This window comes from Cyprinus carpio, chromosome B4 (assembly GCF_018340385.1).
Source record: "Cyprinus carpio isolate SPL01 chromosome B4, ASM1834038v1, whole genome shotgun sequence".
In the NCBI taxonomy this organism is placed as follows: domain Eukaryota; kingdom Metazoa; phylum Chordata; class Actinopteri; order Cypriniformes; family Cyprinidae; genus Cyprinus; species Cyprinus carpio.
Genome location: NC_056600.1, coordinates 10,820,788 through 10,843,913, shown reverse-complemented (window position 1 = coordinate 10,843,913; position 23,126 = coordinate 10,820,788). Strand labels below are relative to the sequence as shown.

Sequence of the window (23,126 nt, the reverse complement as noted above, 5' to 3'; positions counted from 1 at the left end):
ACATTAACATCCATCAAAATGTGACAATAATTGTATCGCTGTCTTCCTTTGCAGTTAAATGAAAGTGTATTATGGACAAGGTAGATGACAAGTTCAGTTGCCTGGAAGGTAAAAGCTGGAATGTTTGGACCATGATGGAAAAACTGTGAAATGTTTGCAACTTTTTGGAAATCATTATTCAGGACATGTCATCAGCACTGTGAAAAGCTGTTCAATTATGAAGCTATTTCTAACGAGAACAGCTATTCCCTTTGCAGTCATGACTTTCTCATTATTACTATTCTAATATAATATGGCAGTTGAAAGACTTTTAAGATTTAAGATTCAGTGCATAAAACTGTATCTTGTTATGAACTTCAGTGTTATTGAACTGCTATTCCTTATTTTTTAGGGTTTTGTCCCATACAGTAATGAAAACTGGTTTGTAATGAGAGATAGGATGGATCAAATAACTGTTACGCCTCAGCAATTTTATATAGCCAACCACATGAAGGCCCACAAAGTGCCAGTTTAGCGTCATGCTTCATTAACAGAACAGATTAGGAGTCATTGACCAATCTAAACATTGGATGCACATGAAAACAAACCATTCATTTTATTCAGAAATTCCTTAATTCCATTTGTTCAAACAGCAACCTATAGTGTAGCCTAAAAAATCTTACATTTTTGTACAACTCCTGGAAAATATAGTGCAAAAAGAGGTGCTGAAAACAAGAATGGCCTTGAGGAGACCTCTAAATGTAGTTTTCTGGACTCCCCTTACCACCCCTTAAAGATTGAGGTCACAAAACAGCATTTAATATGCAGTATTGAGTCGTCATCCTCTGGCGCAATATGCTTAACAACAATAGAAACCAGCACGTATTAATAGGAGCTATAAGGAAACTTGGCCTGCACCTGAATCTCCAAGTAAATCCCTCTCAAGTGTAATATAATACCATCCACACTTCTGCCTCTCAACATCTTCACCTTTACACCGACCAGTGAATACCATTAAGCCTTGGGAGCCACTAAGTAAGGGCATTGCATTCCCTCATGCTAACCCCCCTTCCCTTTTCCATTTCCTGTCTGCTGCATCATCTCGGAGGATGATGTGCTACTCGGTATGCAGCCCGAGGGACGAATGGATGGATGGATGGATGGCAAAATGGAAGGATGGAAGAAAGGCTTCAGAATGAGGATGAGCTCTGCCAGACCTGACTCATTACAGACTGGCCTTGCCCTGTAGTCTACACTCCAGCACGCGTAAAGCCACCAGGGCACCCCGGTGGATGGATGGACAGGGAATGAGAAGGGGGAGGGAACACATAAGGAATAAAAAAAAAACAGCAGGGGCTGAGAAAAAAGTAGGCCGATGATGATGTGTCACAATGCCCACTAAGAAGCAGCGTCACCTAACCTACATTTATCTGGATGCTTCTCACTGGCTGTGTGTACATACTGGAAGAAGCACGGAGTGCCATGTTGCTTTATGCCAGCGGTAATGGAGACCAACAACATAGACAGCAACCAGCTGTTTAGGGTAGTAGGGTTAAATGCAAGTAGTGCTCCCTAAAGAGAACTTAAAAAAGCACAATATGCTGGAAACTGTTTTTGTGTAAAAATCTAATAATTGTTTTCCCAGTGTTTTCTTCTCTACTGCTGTTAAACTTAATTAAAAATATCAGCAGATGTGATTGGGATCAGATGTGAATATTTACTCATATAATACTAAACATTTATCTGATTATATTAGCTGAAGTATTTCTTTTTCTTTTTACTGTGCATATATTTTGTCTCTAATCTAGTAACATCTATGGAAAACTTTTATGAGGCTGAAAATGTTACATAAGCAGATATAATTAAATTACCAGCTCACTGAAATGAAGGGTTAATTAAAGTTTGAGTTCAGCACATTAGGCTCTCGAAACCCACTCACCAGGAGATAGTTAAAGGTTGAAACGGTAAACTGCTGCACGATTACTGTAGGTGGGTTGATGCTTACTGCATGAAACAGACAACAGTTAGGTACAAAGATTAATGCAGCTTTCATAAATTACAAAAATTGAGGCTGGAAACACAGATTCGTGTTCCTATTTTTTTTATTTACACAGGTGAAAAAGATATTAAAAATGTGTAAAAAGGCCGCTATAATGAATTAATATGTTAATGAACATCTGACAAAATTCATTAGTGGTGGTATTCGCCTATCTGCCCATGGGTCTGGAATGAAACACACTTAGGGCCATCACTTTTGGGGGATGAAAAGTGCTGACGATTACAGGGGCCCACGGATGGGGGGGGGGGGGATCTCAACCGACTGGCTAAGGCCAGACTAAAAGACGCTCAGGACAGTTGATGGGCCACTGCTGCGCATCGTCATGAAATCTTATCGTTTGCATGTGTTTTTAACCCCTTGCCGATTTAGACATTCAAAAGAGTTTAAAGCATTCAAACACAAGACGAGGAAAAACTCAACTGAGTACTCGCATGCCTTGTTCGGTGCACACACAGAGAGCCGTGTCTCACAGACAGCAGCACCGAACCAAGCTCCTTCGCGTCCTCCTGCAGCTGAACAAACAAACAGAAATCACAGTTTAAACATCCAAACAGAAAAAAATGTGAAAGCCCAATTCAGCACCCACCCACCCGTTCTTTTTTTTTCTTCTCCACGCGCGGTGTTCTGTGCGCACAGGGCGCACGCAGAGGGACGTGTCTCAAAGCGATTGAACACCGAATTTGCCTCTTCTTGCTCTTGTACCGACAGTTATGTCAAAATACCCGTCTTGAAGAGTATCCTCGAGAAAACGGTCAGTTATGTCTTAAATGAAAGTAAACTGTGGGTTATGTTTTTGGTTGTTTATGGTTGTGATGGATGCATTGTCTCTTAAAGTGACTGCACCTTATTTAGCTACTAGCTGCTGTAGGTGTCCTTAATGTTAATCCAAGAAAATGAAATAAAGAAAATCACTCACTGCTCTTGACTGTATAACTTTGTAGTTTTAACAAGAATTAATCAAACAAAAAAATATTTTTTTACTAGTGGGTGCAGGACACTAAAGTTCATTTATGTAAGTGATGTGAGTACAGCAAAATAAAATTAAATAAAAACATATTATACCCCAAAATTCTTTATACAGTAAAACTGATAAAACATTTGGGACCAAAAATTATTCAGACACTTTGACCTGACCATGTTTTGCTTAAGTGTTTTTTCTTTAATTGCTAATGTGCCCTTTTTACACCACAAACTTAACAAAATGAAGCATTGCTTGTAATTGGTCAAGTATTGATACTTGAGTAAATATTGTCATACTAACAGTTGTCTGAATTTTTGGTTTAATTTTAATCCATTACAAACCTTTCTATCAAAGTTATATGACAATATCAAGATGAATTTGTTCTTGTCATATTTTACTACCATTTTCTAAACTATAGCAAATAAACTATGATTATGTGAGAAATGTTGAAGGTGTCTAAATACATTTTGGTTTGACTGTATATTTAATTTTTACAGTGAAGACTATGTAGTGCTATTTTACATTTGATTATTCGGTTTCTGTACCTGGACACCTACAATCTTGAAAAAACAAAACGTGAACATTGTGTAAATAGCACAAATAAATTAATAGAACGAATATACAAATTAAACCATTTCAAACAGGGCCCACTGGTACAACCTGCATAAGGGCCCCGCAAACCCCAGCTATGGCCCTGGGTTAAACTAAACATGCATTGAAAAGCATGCACTCCATTAATGGTACTACACTTCTACAAGATAACATAATGCTTTGTAATGAACATCCCTTCAGAACCATTTACAGTTACAGAGGGATATAAGAAAGCACTTTTGAATAACTTTTGTGTCATTTTACAAACACTTTGATTAAAATATCAAGTGGTGTAACCATCAAGTAAAGAAGTACTATACTTTTCTTGAATGCTGAATACTTAAGTGTCAAAGTGAGATTTACACTGAAATGGCAGACAGATGGGTTTTTTTTTTAAAATATGAATCATATTTAAAAATAAAATTAATGTTTTTCGTAATAATAAAGTATCAAACAGATTTACTTTTTTCAAACCAACATTTTTTTTAAAGAATTTCAGAAAATAATATTCAATGACAATTTTTCTTTTTAAGTTACATTACATATTAAAATATCTTCATTATAGTAATCAAGTCATTTTATGAATTGCATTTTAATGCATATTTTTATTACATTGCCTACTACATCCAGACAAAAGTTAATTTAATGTTATTGACCCATTTGTTGTTGATTTGATTTTATAATTAACAGCCAGAATGATCTAGATGGAAAATGTATTGCATAAAATTGATTCAGTTGATGCATTTGAACAGCACGCTATGTTTTACATGGCTTGAAAAGTAATAAACCTTAAAGAATGCAAAGAAAATTCATTCCAGGGGGCAAATATTGCCTCTAAATATAACAAAGTTCATTTCTGACTGCCTCACACACACACACCAGCAATCCACCCCATTAAGATGTGAATGAATGCGACCACACACACGCTTACAAAAGACTGGAATAGACCATCAGCCCCAATGTACACAATTACACTTCATTTAAACTACAGACTAACAGAAACGTGTTGCGGGGTGACGTTTACATTTGTACCCTACTAGGGCTGCAGTGTGCAGTTTTAAGATGACAAAATTCTGGGCTTGAGTAAGGTAGGAAAGGGAAAGACTTTATTGTAGTGGGTACCTTCGCGTTCGTGTGTCTGCTCACACCCCCAAGCTCAGCTCCACAACGAGGCTGAGGGAGACACGGCGTTCAATTACACCGGCTGCCAGTGAATAGAAGGAACGAGGCGCGGGGAAATGCACGCCTGTGCCGTCAGTGAAATGCGCCTGAGATTTAGCCCCTGAATGCACACAACGCCACCGAAATGCCGGGCTGGAAGAAAAATATCCCCGCTTGCCTGCAAGCCGACCAAGAAGGAGGTATGAGAAGCAGCGCTTTAATAGTTTTGCTTTTGCACGAGCGTTGTTTCAGGGGCGCGTTCTATTTATTGTTCTGGTCTCGCGGTGTGTTTGTTTCACTATAACTGTTGATGTTTGGCGCGAAATGTTTGGAACGTTCGGCTCTACATTGTATCAACTTTTTCCCGGTGATCAGTGAATTGAGAGATAATACCGCGCCCGCCGCGAGGAATTCCGTAGTAATGCACTTGTTCGGTCGGTTGCTTTCCGTAAATCGACATTTTAAAGGGTGTTTACGTTTACTTTCCTCTTTTATTGCTTCCTTAATTTTGGTAGAATGGATTTGGACCTCTTTTGTTGCCAACGCACCGCCCATATTGATAGTACAGATAACATATTTGATGTTCAAAGTATTCGGCGTTAAAAATGTTGTCTACAGTCATGACATTTCTGTCGCTTCCACTTGGTTTGGCTGATAACCATGTGTATGCAGTGTGTGACAGTTCATTTCCTATTCGTAAACCGAATGAATAATACACACCAATGCAATCGTGTGATTGTACTAGTGCTGTAATTGTTTGTCTATCATATGGGCTTATCCTTTCGCTTTAAAAGTCTCCATAGCCGTGGGACATGAATAACAGCTCTCTGCTGCCTGTAGTAGTTGTTATTTAACGATCAAGGTGTGTAATTAAATAATAACGTTCGCTACGTTTCCTTACGCCCAGGTGATTTTGCGTTAGAATTAGGCGACAGAATTTCACTATATAGCACCTAATGAAATCTTATCCTTCACAGCCATGCATGTCGAGTGAAACGGGTCTGAATGCTCAGGGGAAGAAGTCAGATGCACTTGCGCACAGCAAACACGCAGAGTACACAGAGTATGAGCTTATAATGAACCAAATCAAAGCAGCGTTAAATGATCATGTTTCAGAGAACAGTGAAATATTTGCACACGTGGTTTGTCGGTGTAAAGATTATGTTTGTCATACTGTTTATGGAGCAGCACTTATGGCAAGTGTTGATGCAGTGTTGTGTTTTCTTGGATCATCTAAATAGATTTTGGAAAGGGTTGTGTTCTAAAGCAGTTAAGTTTTTATTGTCAGTTGATGGTGTTTATATGCACAAGAATATTCTGATTAAGATTGGAATATGATTGTATTTAGATTATGTATGTGCAGTGTTAACGTGTTAATCTGATTACAAGAAAAATATTTTGTTTACAAGAAATCTGAATTAGATTGCTGGTATATTCTTGTATTAATCACAATTCTGGGTCATGTAAACACCTCCTTTTGCAATATCCACATTATTTATAACCATACAAACGTGATTCTGCATTCTGCAGATACAAGCAGCTGTTGAAAGTCAAAGAAAGTCTAAGAAACCTGTTTTGGAACGAGAAACATTTCCTCCAAACATGAAAAGATATTGCAGTTCATTGCAACAGTTGCAACAGTATTGGGTTGAATAAATTAACATGGAAAAATGAATATATAAATGGAAATGCCAAACCTGGCAAGCCATGGATGTTTAAAAAAAATAAAAAATACAGGCTTAACCAGAATATGCACATTAATCAGAAAATGCATGGGTTCTGGATGAGTTGTCTTTTTGTGTGATTGTGAATGGGCTGATTATCTGATATTCATATTCTGTACATTTGCATAGACACATACTACACACGTGGTTCTGGGAGACCTATAAACCTTACGTGAAGAAAAGTGTTTGAGATCACGTCTGCATTTCTTAGATGACTTAAACGTCTCTCTCAGGTGTTGAATGTGAACATTTGGCCAGTGTCATCATGACTCAGGACTGATTTCATTTCACCATTGTGTCATTGATGATTTCACCTGAGTTGCTTGTGCATGAGCCATGCTTCCTTAAGACTCTGTAAAAGCTTTTACATCCTTTTTATAAAGTCTGTTTAGAATGTGAACGTAAAGGCTTATTTTATTAGGCAAGGTTATTTTAAGCCACTCGCATTCAATTGAGACATACATGTAGCAGTGTGAGTCAGTATATGGTGTATATTTACTTCTGTTGCCAAGTATGTAGACTTTATTGGAATGCTGTTGAATCCTGCAGGTCCACATGCAAAAGGAAATTTTGTGTGGCATTAGTGCCATCTTCGGCATGCTGGCGCTTGTGATCTGGTGCCCTGCTGCCTGGCAATGTGGCATGTAATTGTGTTTGAGGGGAACCAGCAGGGGCCGAATGAGCCCCCTCATACAAAACGGGGATATTGCAGGAAGCTGTGTATGATGCTGTGTTCTTGGATCAGTGCAGAATTGCTATGGCTTGCAAGCCTCCTCCACCTCCTCCTCGGTGTCTTTGTATTGAACGGGTAGAAAGATCTAGGGCATGGAGGGTAAAGCTTTGTATGTGATGCTAGTTCTCTTGTGCACTGCAGGACGGCAGTTGTGGGAACAAATAGGTTTACGGTTTTATCATTCTTTTCGTAATTGAATTTAAGGATATCTGGTTGTATTGGTTGTATTTAATGCTTGGTTCTTGAGCGTACAGGTGTGCTTGTTTGTGCACCTAGGCAATGCATCCATTCTAACATTAGGTAAAGATGCAATTCATCAACTGAATTAATAAGATCATGTAATCAGATTTTAGGACTTGGTGATGGATCGAATGAGAGTATTCAATTTATAATAGCAGTCAGAAGTACCTAAAATATGATGTATGACCAGGTTTGAATGATGCGACACGAGTCAGATCTTCTTGCAATGTCTGCCTCAACATATTGATTATATGCTTATCATTTTACAGAGATACTGTAGTTTACATAAAGGAGGACATTTATCAAGCATTTTATCCTACATTCAGATTATCAAGATTTTGCTAAAGGTGTCTACTTGTTGCAAACTCGAGAGAGAATTTTGATTCACAGGAAGACTTCGTAATCGTTCATGTTTCAAAATAACCTTGTTAGCTTTTGCACATTCTGTCATATATATTTATATAACCATTTATTGCAGTCATAATTAGACCATTAGATTTCTCTCTTTTGCACCTGATTTATTTATTTATTTAGCAGGTATTGTGTTTTTGTTATTTGGAAAATGCTTCTGCGCTTTTATTTTTTGCTTCTAATTGAAAGACTTCAGGGCCTTTATTTGCAATATGCCATGATAAAATTCTGCTTGCCTTTCAGTGCTTGGAGCTGAATGTCCGTATGTGTTACATTAAACAAATGAGTCAGTAATCAAGATCGCACAAACACAAAGCAAAAACAGGATGGTGACGTGTTACATTGTCTCAGTATCTCTCTTAGTTATGAATGGGGAATGACCTGTAGTCATTCGCAAAAGCTCAGACTTGTTTTGCTATCTGATCTGTTTTGAAGCAGCTGAACAACGGATTAATGTCGGTTTCGCACCTGAAGCCGAATGATGATATTTGCCTCTTGAAATCAGTAATTGTGGATTTTTATAGAAGTGTGTGGGGAGGAGTGGAGGCATCACATTTGTGCATTCATACGTGCTTATCACTGCCTCACCATTATTCCATACTTGTGATTTCCTCTGGCTAGAATGAGAAAGCAAATGTGAGAGAGTGGAATTGGAATTGAAACGGGATGATTCAGTGCCCCCATCTTGCTGCAATCAGATTTATGCTGGTCAACCCACATGACCTCTGATATGGACGTTTTAGTATTATATTCAGGTAGTACTTTAACAGAAACTTAAGTATTTGTTTTTGAGGTTATATAGACTTTAAATTGCTTTAAATATGATTTTTGTCACTTGGTTTGATGTTAAAATACTGTTAGTTTTGAAAAGTGTAAACACTGACTCTGTGGTGCTATAAATATTGCTCTGTTTCTTACCTTGCCTTCCTGACCAGCCTAACATGGCAACATTGACCAGTGGTTTGAGTTTAGAAGAAGAAAAGAAGAAGAAAGTTGTGACATTTGCCAAGTATGGTAACCCATACTCGGAATTGGTGCTCTGCATTTAACCCAAGTGCACACACACAGCAGTGAGAAGTGAACACACCGTGAACACACACCCGGAGCAGTGGGCAGCTATATCCAGCGCCCGGGGAGCAACTGGGGGTTCAGTGCCTTGCTCAAGGGCACTTCAGCCATGGGTATTGAGGGTGGAAGAGAGTGCTGTTCATTCACTCCCCACCCACCTACAACTCCTGCCAGCACGGTGATAATTTTAATAATTGGCAACACTAGTGGAGATATTACCCACAACTTTTAGATAACCTCTTCTTATTTCTGTTTACTTGCATAAAAGATACAGCTACAGTACCTTCAAAACTTCTTAAGGCGGCCCATTCCTTTTGTGCATCTTGTATTTTTTCAAAAGCAGAAGTTTCCCAGAAGTTTGTCAGTGTCAGCAGTATGGGGTAATAACCTCTCAGGTCATGATGGAAACAACATGGCCAAGACAAGTTTTTGAATGATTGCTTTCAGAAAAAATGAAATTGCTTTTTGTTTTTTATTTTTTCCTTTAGAACTACCGTTCAACTCGGGGTGCCATTTGTGGTAGCAGCAAGTACAAACATGTCTCAATTCACAAAGATAATATGGCATGTGGGTTGTAAGATCCCTATGGCTCTGGGTGAAAAAGGTGTGCGAGTTGCAGACTTTGTTGGAAAAACTGCTGCAGACTCTCCAAAACTTGGAGATTCTATTGAAGCAATGTCAAGTGGAATTTTCACTCACAAAGGCCATTGCAAACATTTTCCGGGCTCAACAATAAGGATGGCCCCAAGCCAGTGTAAGAGCGTTAAGGGCGTGCTAGCTGCGTTGGATCAGTGCTGCACTCAGATACATGGTTTGTGTGTGAGTGAGATCAGTGCTAATATTGGAAGGCAAATAAAATCTGAACTACTGGCCCAGCTGTGACAGCAGAACAAATTGTTTTTATTAAGCCCTGATTATTCTCAGTTCATTTAGCTACTATCTCTGTCTAGCTGTGTACAGAAACACGAGAGACCAAGTAACCTTGAGAACATAACAGCAGTGCTTTGACATTCAGCAGTGATTTGCTGGAGCATGATTCAACTGGAGGCTGTGGAACATGCACTCGCCCTCTGATCCTGTTGAGGTCATGGCAAGTTTCCTGATTAGGACGGTGCTAACATTGTTCCTGTGGGGATTATATTTCTGTGACATATGAGGTCAAGTTTTATGTGTAGGCCTATATTTTATTTGTGTGTGAGACGTCTTGGTTTTCAGGTGTTTGGCTTTACACCGAAAGGGTCTTGGCATCAATATGGCAACTGTCAATTTTTCATTGACCACCACCCTTTAAAGCAAACTCTCCCCTCTATTCATTAAGGTAGTTTGAAAAGGTTGCCAACATGAGAAATATGCAAAAGCACAATCAACCGATACTAATTGGACCCCATCGTTCCTCCCCGATGTAGGATCAATAGTTGGAGAGTAATGGTGTGATGTGTCAGCATGCAACATGGAATAAACAGAAAGACCCTGTAAACTCTAAATCGCTGCAGTGAAAAGAACAACACAAAGGCTTGATTTTTTTTCTTCCTTTCTAATCATATCGATGAGGAATATTGGTGAGATTTTTTTTCTCATTTTGCAATGTAATAACATTGAAAACACCTTTTGTGATCTAATTTACTTGGATAAATGTTACTTTTTCATATTTTTTTATATTAAAGATTTTTTTTTTAAATAAATTTAAACAGAAAAATACTGCCTTTTTATTTATATCTAAAATAGCCTTTGACTGTGTGATTTATTCTAGCATTAGTCTTAAGTCTTGCAGCTTGGATGAGCATGTTTTGCTGATGACCTTTGATTTGATTAGCATGAAATGTTGTTCGGCACACTTTTTCAGCATTAGATAACCGATTTAATTTATCAGTGCAGGTGAGATAATGAGTTGTTCCCTTCGTTGTGATTGTGAGCGTACAGAATGACAGAGCTGGATGCTGCAATCAGGTGTTGCACCCCAGGGTAAGCTATTTATCTCAATACCAAATCATCAAGAGAGGAAGAGGCAAAGGAAGGTGACTGGCTGATTGTTTTCTTCTTCACTGTCTTATTAAAGATGAACTCAACCTGAGTTCTTGTGTGTTTGAGTGGGTAAAGCTTGTTAAAATGCAATGAAACCTTGGTGGCCTTTGCGCAATCGCCAATAAATAGGCATAAATAATAATAATTTGTCTTGTCGGAAAGAGCTAGAACAAAGGGTCGCTTACAGTAAAGTCAGCATAAAAAGGAAAATTCACCATATTTTCTAAATGCCCGTTATTCTACTGGGAATGGTTCGTCCCTAGAGTTGGGAATCGTTCGAAATTTTCCAGTTCCACCTAATGGTTCTGGTTCCATTAAAATCAGTAAACAACTATTAAAAAATTGTGGTAATGAAAAATGCACAATACTCAACTGTCAACTTTATTTAAAGTTTGGCAATGTCAAACTTCAACGTATATTACAGTATACAAATTTTGAATGTAGTGTTGCTGGAAGGTAGTAAGTAATGTTGAGTAATGCTAGTCCATCAGTCAGCATGTGCTTCAAAGTTGATGTTTTTTACACTATCAATAACATTTTGCTTTTCAAGCAGGAATAAGCTGGTTGGCCAAATAGTCCCTTGAGGGCTAAGACACTTGTTAATTTCCCTAAATTAATGAAATATAAACTGTTATTTTTAAACATATAAAATGCATCAAAATAAATATTTTCTATCACATTATTTATCAAAATTCTAAATAATTTGTAATAAATAATTATTCACGGTATTTTGAAGTGCCTACGATAACAATATCATGCATATTCATTATCGTGATATATCACATTACTGAAGAATACTGGCACATGTCGACACTCGCTTTGTTTTTACAATAATCCATTTCATTTAGATGTACTCCACTGTATAGAACAAATGATCTGTTTCTACTTCTATTACAATTTAACTTTAAAAGAAACATGACAACTTTTCTTTTTATTTTGTATACTTAAAGGGGTAGTTCACCCAAAATGTTAAATTCTGTCATTATTTACTCACTCAATTGTTGAATAAAGTCATTATTTTTGTCTTTGCACACAAAAAGTATTCTTGTAGCTACATAAAATTCTGGGCCTTGAATGTGTCAGTTGCTTTGCTATCTATGCAGGGTCAGAAAGCTCTCGGATTTCATCCAAGATCTCTTCATTTGTGTTGGTGAATGAATGAAGGTCTTGCAGGTTTGAAACGGCATGAAGGGTGAGTAAATAATGACAGAATTTTAATTTTTGGGTGAACTATCAATTTAAAGTGTGCAGTGTTTGTGCCTCAAGTGGCATATAGTAGCATATAATTTCAAAACACTTCACCAAGCAATCCTGTCTTAAATTTTGAATCGAGACAGAAGTTGACTTTTCATAAAAACTTACTTGAACATCCCACCCAGTGCACTATGCATTGGCATAGAAGTATTTTAGCATAGAAAAAAATTACACACTTCACCTTCAAATGAATCCCGCACTTTGGGTTGAGAGCTCGCTGGGAGTTTTATGCCCTCACATCAGCCTCTTGTAAGTACATGCAACTCTACTTTACTCCTCAGTAGTGGTTTAATTTCACTAGTCTGACCCTGTATGTAGGTGGGAGGAGTGGCACACAAAGGTAGACTCTCTCCTCTTTTACTTCCCTCAGTGTCAGAACAGCAAGTAGAAGCTCTTTTGTACTTTCACAATTGTCAGTTCAAACGGCTATTGATTTTGTACTGGACTTCTGAGTGTTGCAATGGGAGGGGTTTGTCGTCTTGTCCTTTTCTATGTGTACCAAGTCCACCGCTCTCAAGTACCAAGGAGACACAAGTAATTGCTTGCAGCGAAAAGCCTTTCACATGTGGTGCCTTACCACCCAGAACAAATGGATCGAGATCAATCATTGTCTTGAGATGGGTCAAAAAGAGAAATCCCTACCAAATTTACTAGTTTTTCCAAATCTGGAAGGATAGATGGGTTTCCACAAGCATATCCCTTAATTGGATTTATAAGGGCAGAATTTTAAATATGGCTGAAAAAATACATATGATTATAAGTGCTAATATTCTGAAATCTCATTGGAATTCTCCCTTTAATATTGCATAGTTGCATGCCTCCAAGGAACCTGAATTATGCTTATGAAGTCAAGCTCCCCTGAGTCAATTCATTCATTCGAGTGCAATAAGAGAATCTGTGACCTGTTCCCACTCAAGGACTAGTTTTCTATGCGGACTGTCGATTTCTGAAAGAGCGTTCTGCATCAGAGTGCATTGAAGCAGGATGCTGCCTGTCCATCACTCGTTACTAACTCTATTCTCTCGTGTCACCATTCTTTATCTTCAATCCATTTTTACCACACTGACTTGTGAGACAATAGAAAACCAAAAGTGAACGAAGGCCAACAGGATGCTCAAATCATACCGCTGCACCCCACTGCATAGTTCATATCAAGCAGCGTTGTTATTTTCTCCACCTTTTGGCGAGCGCACATCTATAGCATGTCAGATGTGGTAGAATTACATCCTGAGCTTTTGAGGTTATCAGACGGTGATGATTCAGCCAGAGCACGGAGGCACACACAGATCCTTGCGTGGGTACTGCTAATTACAGGTTGAACTCGAATGTGACTGTAGCTGTTATCTGTATTGTCATCAAATCTGAATGATCTTCTCCAGATGGAAGGGGCTTTTATTTTTGACAGTACAGAAGTGGCATCTTAGAAACCGGAGGCTCTTTGAACCGTCCGGAGAGTGTGATAAAATGAAGGGTAATTTCAGTCCTCTAGCCTGAGATTCATTTTCACACTTGCCTGGGAAAATGGAAAAAAATAATGTCCCTTTTAAGAGTTTATTATTATCAGTGGTAGTTGTTGAACCAAACATTTGAAATACAAGCATGCATTTTCATCCCATGAATGGTGCACACAGCAATTGCTAGACTTTCATCTTAGTCAAAATCTCCCCTCAAAATCTCAGATGGACTGAGTGGTATAAAAATTGGTAATTGACACCTCTTCAAGTTTGCTGAAAACAGTGGCTGCATTAGCTGTCTGAGGTTTATTCTGAATCCTATCCTTACCTACTTTGTTATATAAACTCTTACCCTCCTCTTTAGCAGGATACGATGTAAACTACACAGGGTGGTAGTGTTTGGCATGGAAGCTGTTCCTCTCAGTCCACCCTCCATTTCTTATCCCCACACTCTCCGTGCCAGTGAAATCACAACGTAAGTCCTAGAATTTTCCCTGATAGCAAAGCACAACCCAGGTAATGTGTTTCTTGTTGGCTTTGTCTCTGGTATTTGGTTTCTTCCCCCTCCCCTTTTCCCCCTTTTTCTCTACATTCAGAGTCAAAGTACGGAAGGTCCTTGCTAAGTGAAGCAGATAAAGCTGTCATGTACTTCTAAGTAGTAATACATATTGACATGTCCGCTAACTAGAAGGGAAAGAAATTACTGTGGGAAAGGAAGAAGTGATAAAAGTGACTGAAGGTCTTAACAAGCCTTTGGAATACCTTCTCTTGAAGAAAAAAAGAGCTGCGTTTGCACACTGATAGCAGTCTGTGCCAAATGCACCTAATATCTCATTTTATTTCCCTCATGCATGTACAACTAGCTTTTGTTCTCAATTGGCATGAATTCTCATTTATTCCAGTTGCAGAGTATAATGGCTTTTCAACCTGCATCTTTTTATGTCTAGAAGGTGACTCGGCACGCAGCTGAACACGGGCAGTTGTCTCTTGAAGCCAAGCGAGATGGTAACATGAGGGGACAGCTTGTGACCCAGAGGTTGCAGCTGTCTTTTAGAGAAAACAAATGTAGATCAGAAAGGAGCGGAGGACGAGTCCAGTTTGTGCATTTTCATGCATTGGTTTTTTTTTTTTTTGGTGCGAAGATTTAAAAAATCCTCAAGTTGCATCCCATTTTAAAGCATCTCGAGCATTAAAAATGTTGTGCATATTTGTGTTTTTCTCGCAAGCCTTCCCATATGCATGCATTTAACAAAATTACTTCCATTTCATAAGCACACACCTTACATGCAAATGCACCCAAATCACTTTGCACTTAAACAAGCCCTGTGGATACTGAATTACCCAGTTTTTCAAAATAAAGCAGTGCATCCGCCCTTGTGTCTGCTAGTAACATGCATGTGATTGGTGATCACTGCCTTTATAACAACCATATAATAGATTTGACATCATGGTGTAAGGTTGGGGTCAGTCAATCAGCATTGACCTGTTGTTTTGCTGTTGTAGCTTCCTGTTTTTTTCCCTCCTCCTCTTGCATTAACCACACTTGCGGGATCAGTCTTTTATTTATTATGATGGATGCATATGAGGCGCAGAGCATCATAGTTTTAGTGCACACTGGCCCTGGTGCTGGAAGTGTAAAGATGCCAGGAGATGCTGTCAGCAGGGCATGAGAGAGATGAAGAGCCTTGTGACGCTTGCTGGCCTGCCAAGAACAGACTGCTCAATATTGATCACCAGATATTGCGGCGATTCACTTGGTACTGTGATAGCTGATCTTAGTTTTTCTTCCTGTGCAACAGCACTGCTTTATTTTTAAAAATTGCAGTGGACAGCAGCTGACAGAGGAATCGGGGACAATTTTAAATGCTGAGATGTTTCAAAAAGCATCGTTATAAAGTTTCAAAGATCAATTTTTTGACATTGTGTTAATTCATTTACATTTGTGCATTTGGCAGACACTGAATTACATTGTATTAAAGGTACACATTTACATTTTATCAGTACTTGCTTTTCTTGGGAATCAAACCCATGACCGTGGCTTTTTCTGTGGTGTTTGAGCTATAGGAAAGCTTTGTCTTAACAATGAAATATTGTGTTTGAAAAGTCATTATTTGTGTAATTCTGTATGGTGCAGTAGCACATTCCAACTTTTATTAGGTATATTTCAGATTCAGCCTACTGACATTCACCTGTTTTCTTTTGTAAGAATGCAAATACAGCTACAGGACAAAGAGTTTGCATAGTACACCAGCTGTGTGTCATGCACGCAGAAGCACTAAAAGCAACTCGCCTTGCAATAATGTTGCCTCTCCCAGGTGATGACTCAAGGTTTTCATGGCTAAGTCGAAACAGTAATGGTCCACTGAGATTGTAGGGGGCTGTATGCATTTGCCGTGTTAATGTGACACTGAGGTTCCCGTGGCCTCAGAATATGAGTCATTACATCTTAGGTGGGCGATAGACAATTCTTGTTGCACAGTGACACTAGGGATGTGTTGCAATGGTCGATGCATGATGTAAAGTCTTGACTAGTTTTGATATATTAGCACTGGTGCTTAAGTAGCATGCTAACCTCATATACACTTTGGAAAAAAACATTTCTTGCGAAGCTTTGCATTTGGAATTAGTTTAGTAGTTAGCGGTCTCTGGCAGATGCTTTGATAGCTCATTAACCAAACCATGCTGTGTGCTTTCGAGCCTGGCGACACTTTCTGTTTCCGCATGAGATGCACATGGTATTCTGGAATGTTAACAAAGCCGTCTCCTCCTCATCTGCACACTGCAATGTCAGCTGACCTCTGCTAACTCTCTGCGCTGGGCTCTTCCACCCCCTCCCCCCTGCGCTGTTCTGTACGCTAGCGTGCAGTCCTTTGAGATATGCTGATGTCAGGATTTAGCACGTTCCTGCCACCGGATTACCAAGACTCAGACTTTGCTCAGTGCATCTCCTTTTGAGTGTGTTTATATCTGTGCGTGTGCATCCACCATTATAATATGGACCTTTGCTTATAATTACACTGTTGCCCCATCATACGGCTGTGTTCGTGGTTACTCAAGACCGCATGCATGAATACATCCATATTTAATCACGGCACTCGGTGCATGGATTCTCATATAGTACATTTACTTTGCTCCATGCCTTTAACACAAATGACAAATTCTCCCGGTAAAGACTGTTTACGGTGACTTGCTTATTGCCCAGGGAGAATGAGTGATGTCTGACAGCTGACGGGGGATTTCAGGACCACAGTACTTTGTCTAATTATTCATCAGGAGAGAAAACGCTGACAGAAGCCTGTGTTGCCCTGCCGCAAATTGACAAATGTTCAAGCAAGAAAAGGAACTTGTAAAGACGCCTAATGGAAATAAAGTGCCTGTTTAAAAAATTTTTTTCCTCTCCCCAGATGCATTTCGTATCACTTTCTTTCCAACACATTTGTTAGTCAGTATTTCTGCTTTGTTTTGCAGTCGATAACTAAACACCCTTGAAACAAAATAGTGTAAGATATTAAGACTTGGTTTTTTGAAAATATATCTTGAGTAATTTTCTTAGTCTTTTTGCATTTTTTTTTTCTCTGCCAACTGAATTGCAGTTTAGTGCAGTCTAAAAATATTTTATGCGGTTTTGTTTCCTGAATTCTTGTTTTAATGATGTTTCGTTGTTCAATATAAGACACAAATATTAATAAATGATTTTAGTTTTAGAAATATTTTAAATCGATAGTTCACCCAAAAATGAAAATTCAAATCAAGTTATTTTTGATGAAATTCGAGAGCTTTATGACAATGCATAGACAGCAATGCAACTGACATGTCCAAGGCCCAGAAATGTAGTAAGGACATCGCTGCTGTCTATGAAGGGTCAGAAAGCTCTTGGATTTCATAAAAAAAATATCAACAACAAAGGTCTTAATTTATTATTTAACAGATTTTCATTTTTGGGTGAACTAGCCTATCCCTTTAACACTCACATCTCATAGTTGATGGGTGTTCTGCATTCGTGGTGTCTAAATGTCTTTTACTGTTCATGTAGGGTGACTTTGGCAGGGTTTACTGTTGACAGGCTCTCTGATGTCTGGTCAGCCATCTTTTCACCTCAGGGAAAGTACGGTGCTGTCTGTCAGATTTCCTCCTCATTCTGTTTTATCTCTGATGAGAGAGGCATAAAGGAAGGGTCATCATATATGGCCTAAATATTTAGTATAAAATAATATTATGACCTAAATGCAAATTGCTTAAGAGATTTGATTTATTTTTTAATTTACAAAAAAATAAAAAAGTGCATACAAATCTCAGGACAGGATTATTAATTTCCCTCCGGAAAGGCTAAAAGGTTACCTTTGTGCTGCTTACTCTGTGTCTCAAGAAAGTAAATCATAGGCTATATCTCACTTCACTATCATATCTAATATTTATGGTTGGGCTAAGTGGGAATGGAAATCCACCATCTGTAGTGATATGATGGGACTCGGATAAAAGGATCATTTAAATATGCACACACTTCCCAGTGAGACGACTCCTGATTGGAGGATTATGTCACTCTATTTGTATTGCTTACTCCCATTGGTTACAAAGGCACAATAGAACCAGGATAAGTTGAGTCCATTTTTTTTTTCTTCAATGGATTTAAATCCTCTTCATGACTATTCCATGCCTTACTTCATAACATGGACATGCATATGCTATACAACTTGTTGGATAAGCCTGCAGATAAGCTGGAATGGAAAAGTGACCCAGTAACACACATATTGGCGCTAGCATAATCTTCACCCCATAAGACCTGTTTGTTTCTTTGAATCTATCAGATATGCGTACACTATGAAAACTGAGCTCTCTGATGCAAAAGCTTGATAAAATAATTCTACATGCCAGTGCTTAGAAATATTGATTAATGCATCAACCCAAGTGGTGTATTTGGCAAGGTGACCGATATCCATTGAGGTTTATTGATCAGACTCCACACTTGAGCCAGTAGTAATATTGCTGTGCAGTTGTGGCAATACAGGATATATATATATATATATATAGATATATATATATATATATATATATATATATATATATATATATATATATATATATATATATATATATATATATATATATTATTATATATATTTTATTTTTTTTTTTTAATCATATGCAAAATTAATCATATTCTTTAAAAAATGAACACATGGTAATTTAGAGATAACATTTCAGAAATGGTGTCTTCAACTATACGTTTATGGGAGATTTTTTAAAATCATTTTCTTCAACAAACCACAAGGTTTAATGTGCTTATGATCATATCACAGCACTGAAGAGTAAAACCCCCTTCCCTAAGTATTTGCAATAATAGTGAGGTAAAACAAATGCCACAAAATATTGCACATTGTAGTTGCGAATGGTAGTTTCTAGTCAGATTCTTTTCTCTCTTGAATCAGTGTCTTTTAGTGGAAATGTTTTGTGAAGCTCACAAGTCTTGAGAATTGTACTTTAGGCTGTTCATAACATCAGAAATGATGAGTATGCTAGGCTAAGAATTGCATTGTGCACGGCGTGTGTGGCTCCTGTGGACAACCTCAGGTTACTGTTTTCACAGCTGTACGTTTGTACTAAACATCTTGTAAAAAAACTGTTAATTTAATGGGTTGTAACTTGTTAGACTAAAGTCTAAAGAAATTGCACCTTCTTTTCCGAGGTTAAATGTGCCTGAGGGGGAATACAGTGTGAGGATTACTTACATTTCTGGTTCTTATACTCCTTTGAACCTTTTGAAGCTAACTGGAAGAGTCAGAATGCCTGTAGGGCCTGCCTAAAATATATATTTCAACGCCCACATTTCCCCAATCCTTCGTTTCCTCTCCCTTTCACACTCTCTCATTGTATTTCTCCCCCAATTTCTCTTTACCCCTATTTTTGCTCTCTCTTTTACCTTGTCTTTTAGCCTGGTCACCAATACCACTAGCTAATCCTGATTAATTATATTGAATGCTGGTGTTATGCTTTACATAAGTACTGTCAGAGACAGTCTTAATAAGAGCTGTTGCAACTGGAAGTCGAAAATCCAGCATGTTGAGAGGTTCAGAAGCTGACAATAGACACACAGGGTGTAGGAGTCGCTGGGGGCCAGTTTGTCATCAATGTGGGCCAAGACTCCCACTGACAGCCCTCATCTGTGTGTACAAGTAGGTATAGTGGTGTAGTCTCCTCCAAGGCTTCACACTTGTTTCAGACGCTTGCAAGCGTGTAAATTACTTTGTCTTTGAAAGACAGGACGGGCAAAAGGAGCAGATTGAATCGGGTCTCTGACTCATAGATTAATTACCCAGAGAAATCTGTTTGCTGCTCCTTCAACCATAGAAGTACGCTCAAACACTGTTGGCTCGAAGCTCAGTCTATCTCAAGGTGTATATGCTTCCATTGAGGTAAATGAATAGTTTATCTTGTGTCTGTTCAATGCATACATCTAGTCCAGCTTTAGGCTGTATGTATATGAATCTATTTTTGTATATTCATCCACGTGCAATATTTTTATTTTATTTTATTACCAAGTGTTCCTCTGAATTCTCAATTTAAGCCTGTGTGATCCTGTGAAATACCCTTAAATCAAAGTATATGGATACTTGTGTTGACTCTCACAGAAAATAGAATTGGCTTGATGAAATTGTTGCTCGATTGCTGTGCATGTCCATCTCTGTCTGCACTGCCATTGCATAGCTTCATCGCATCACATTGCAACTGCAAATCTGTCGCATCCTCAACTTCCTCTATTGCCTTTTAACCCCATCTCTCATTGAAAATGAATTGCATTTTTGTTGTTGTGAGTGTGAGCAGCCCTTTAGGGTGTTTCCTGTTGGAGAAATAGATGTATGTCCTCCTGCTTCATGAGCTTGTTGGAACACATAAGTGAAGGCTGTGAATTGTTTTCTTTCCATATATGATTTCCTCATCAAAAATCCCTCCCACTTTGTTTGCAAATCTGTTTTTTTTTCATCTTCTGTCCCTTTTTGTACTGTGCAGCGAGTTGGATCTCTCTTGTGTGTTTTTCTCTCAGTGCTGCTGGCCGTCCTAAAACCTTTTGATCCTTTTATGCTCAACCACCTCCAGCAGCTTTGCACAAGAAAGCAGACAATACCGAGGTTATAAGTGTCCCTCTGCCCCTCGACGGCACTGCACAAATATCACCCTAATTGAAACTTTTACTCCCAAACCAACAATGGCTTGTGAAATCCTGTTTTAAGCAACCACAGAGCACTTGGCCGAGGGCATTAAAGTTGGGAAAGGTGAAATGTAGTCTGACCCCTGGGAGGGGTTTACAGTGACTATAGGAGTGTGGTGACCCCTTTTATAGTTCTTTGGAATGACCCACATAGTTCCATCATGATTTGAGTGGGAGGTACCATTACAGAATGCAGGGGGGGGTATGCACTAATCGTGTTTTCGCTATGGATGCACTGTCAGAGAGACGCTGACATATTGGTAGTTGAGAGGGACAGGTTGTTCGCCTCACAGATCGGTTTAAATTCCATGCAGGCTTTTAAAATGGTTTATATCTTTTGAAGTAAATTTTTTTGCCCCTGCAAAGTCTCATTTAGGCCTCAGTGGCTTTGCCTCTCCGCACAAAAATCACTGCAGATTACTCTGAGTGGAATTTAGGCTTCATATCGCTCTTTGGAGATAAACACTTTTGAGCCAGCATTTGGAGATTGCTCTTCCAAGCGTATGTCAGAGTGACATTTTATTGCACTTTTTGCAAAAACAAAGGGTATATTTTCCCTGTACAGGCACTGATGTGTGATATCAGCTTTGAGGCAAATGTCAGCTGTAAGCAGGCTTTTTATTCCAAACTATGTTTTCTTCCAGACATTGCTTTGACAGGTTTTTTTTTTTCTTTTTTCTGGTGTGCTGACAGAAACCTACTCAGGCCCATCTCTGACAGGGAAGAATGCATCAGCTAGACGACAGCTGGCATATAGATGATGTCATATTCTGATCAGTGTTTGCGCTGAAATCTTTCATAGGGCTCTTGTAAGGGAATATAATCCCCTAGAAATGGCTTCCACTTCTTCAAGATAATGGTTTAAAGGGCACGGTTATGTCACCAATGATCACAAGGTGAAATAATTTGAAATAACTCTAGTATTTGTTGATTTATATGAAGGTATTGTTCAGTAAGGGGAGATTTCTGTCTTCTAGTATGATTAAAAGAAATATGAAATCAGTAATTTTAGTTTAAAGATAGATTATAATAGCTTTAAGCCATTTTATCTTCTTTATCTTCTTTCATCTGCTTTTTTCAGTTGATTTTATTACTATTTATTCATCCACTACTACTACTACTACTACTACTACTACTACTACTACTTCTGATTTTGTGAAAGGTTGATATTTGGTTCCATGTAATTGAGAAGTGACAGGGAGGCATATTTTTGAGTAGAGTATTTGAGTAGAGTGACAGTTTGACAGTTTAAAAATGAGAATCCTGTGATGAATGTTTTAACAGGTGAAACCTAGAGAAGAAATTTCATTTTTCAAAACTGCAAGTATTCAAAGGTACCCTGTACTGAAGAATCGCTCCTAAGCATGACAAAGTGGTGATTGAAATTAAACTAGTTTCTATTTGTGAAATCTATATAGAAATCTATAGAATGGCATGAGAAGAAATTGACTTGATAGAAGTGGAAAAGACCAATAAGTGGTGCTACCTTATAAATATATCACATTTTCCCTCTAGTAAGTAAGTGCTATACAAGTTGCCTTGGGTGAATAATCAGTAAACTAACAATGATGTAATTTTTTGTTTGAGTATAATACTATTGGTGATTTTGCAATAAATGGTTATGCTATATTATAGTCCTGTAATGAACTCTTTCTATTCCAGAGGTTCAGACTAAAGTAAAGCAAGAATGTTACTTGTTATTAATGCAGACTGAGGCAATTATATTGAAGTTATATTGAAATGAGAAAACACTGCACTGAAGTTGTTTGGCTCATCTGGTGAAGTGGAGGCAATTTGGGAATTAAGTGACTGACATAGATTTTAACAGTAATGGTGTAATCATGTGCTTTTAAAGCAACTGAAGTCACGTGGTCTAATATATTTGAGGCTTGTGAGATCAAAGCTTCAAAGCTGCAGGACACTGAATGAAATGACTTAAAGGGTTAGTTCACCCATAAATGAAAATTAGCCCATAAATTACTGATGTATGAGGTCAGCTTTGTGCATGTGCCGCTCATAAGTGACAAACTCAGAAGCACAGGGGAGAGATCAAAACAAAACAACAGTCACTGATTTGTAATGAAGAATGTCAGGGGATTTCGATATAAGCCAAGAGGTGACTGGTTTTCCTTTGCTAAAGTAAGGAAACTTTGCTTCCTTTGCTCCTGTTAACAAATGCATGGTGCATGCGCAAAGCCGACCTCATACGTCATCAGCCCGGTGCTGCTTCTGTGTACAACTGTTGGCGCAAGCTACATTAAAGTG

General features: G+C 38.4%; 1 protein-coding gene across 1 annotated transcript in view; it reads left to right on the top strand.

Moving 5' to 3' along the window:
• Nucleotides 1-4,574: 4,574 nt before the first annotated feature.
• LOC109051389 (glutamate receptor-interacting protein 1-like) overlaps nt 4,575-23,126 on the top strand; it is a 248,011-nt gene continuing 229,459 nt past the window's right edge. The window contains exon 1 of the mRNA XM_042721939.1: nt 4,575-4,951. Within this exon, the coding sequence (XP_042577873.1) occupies nt 4,897-4,951 (55 nt within the window). The 5' untranslated portion in view covers nt 4,575-4,896. The remainder of the gene's footprint in view (nt 4,952-23,126) is intronic.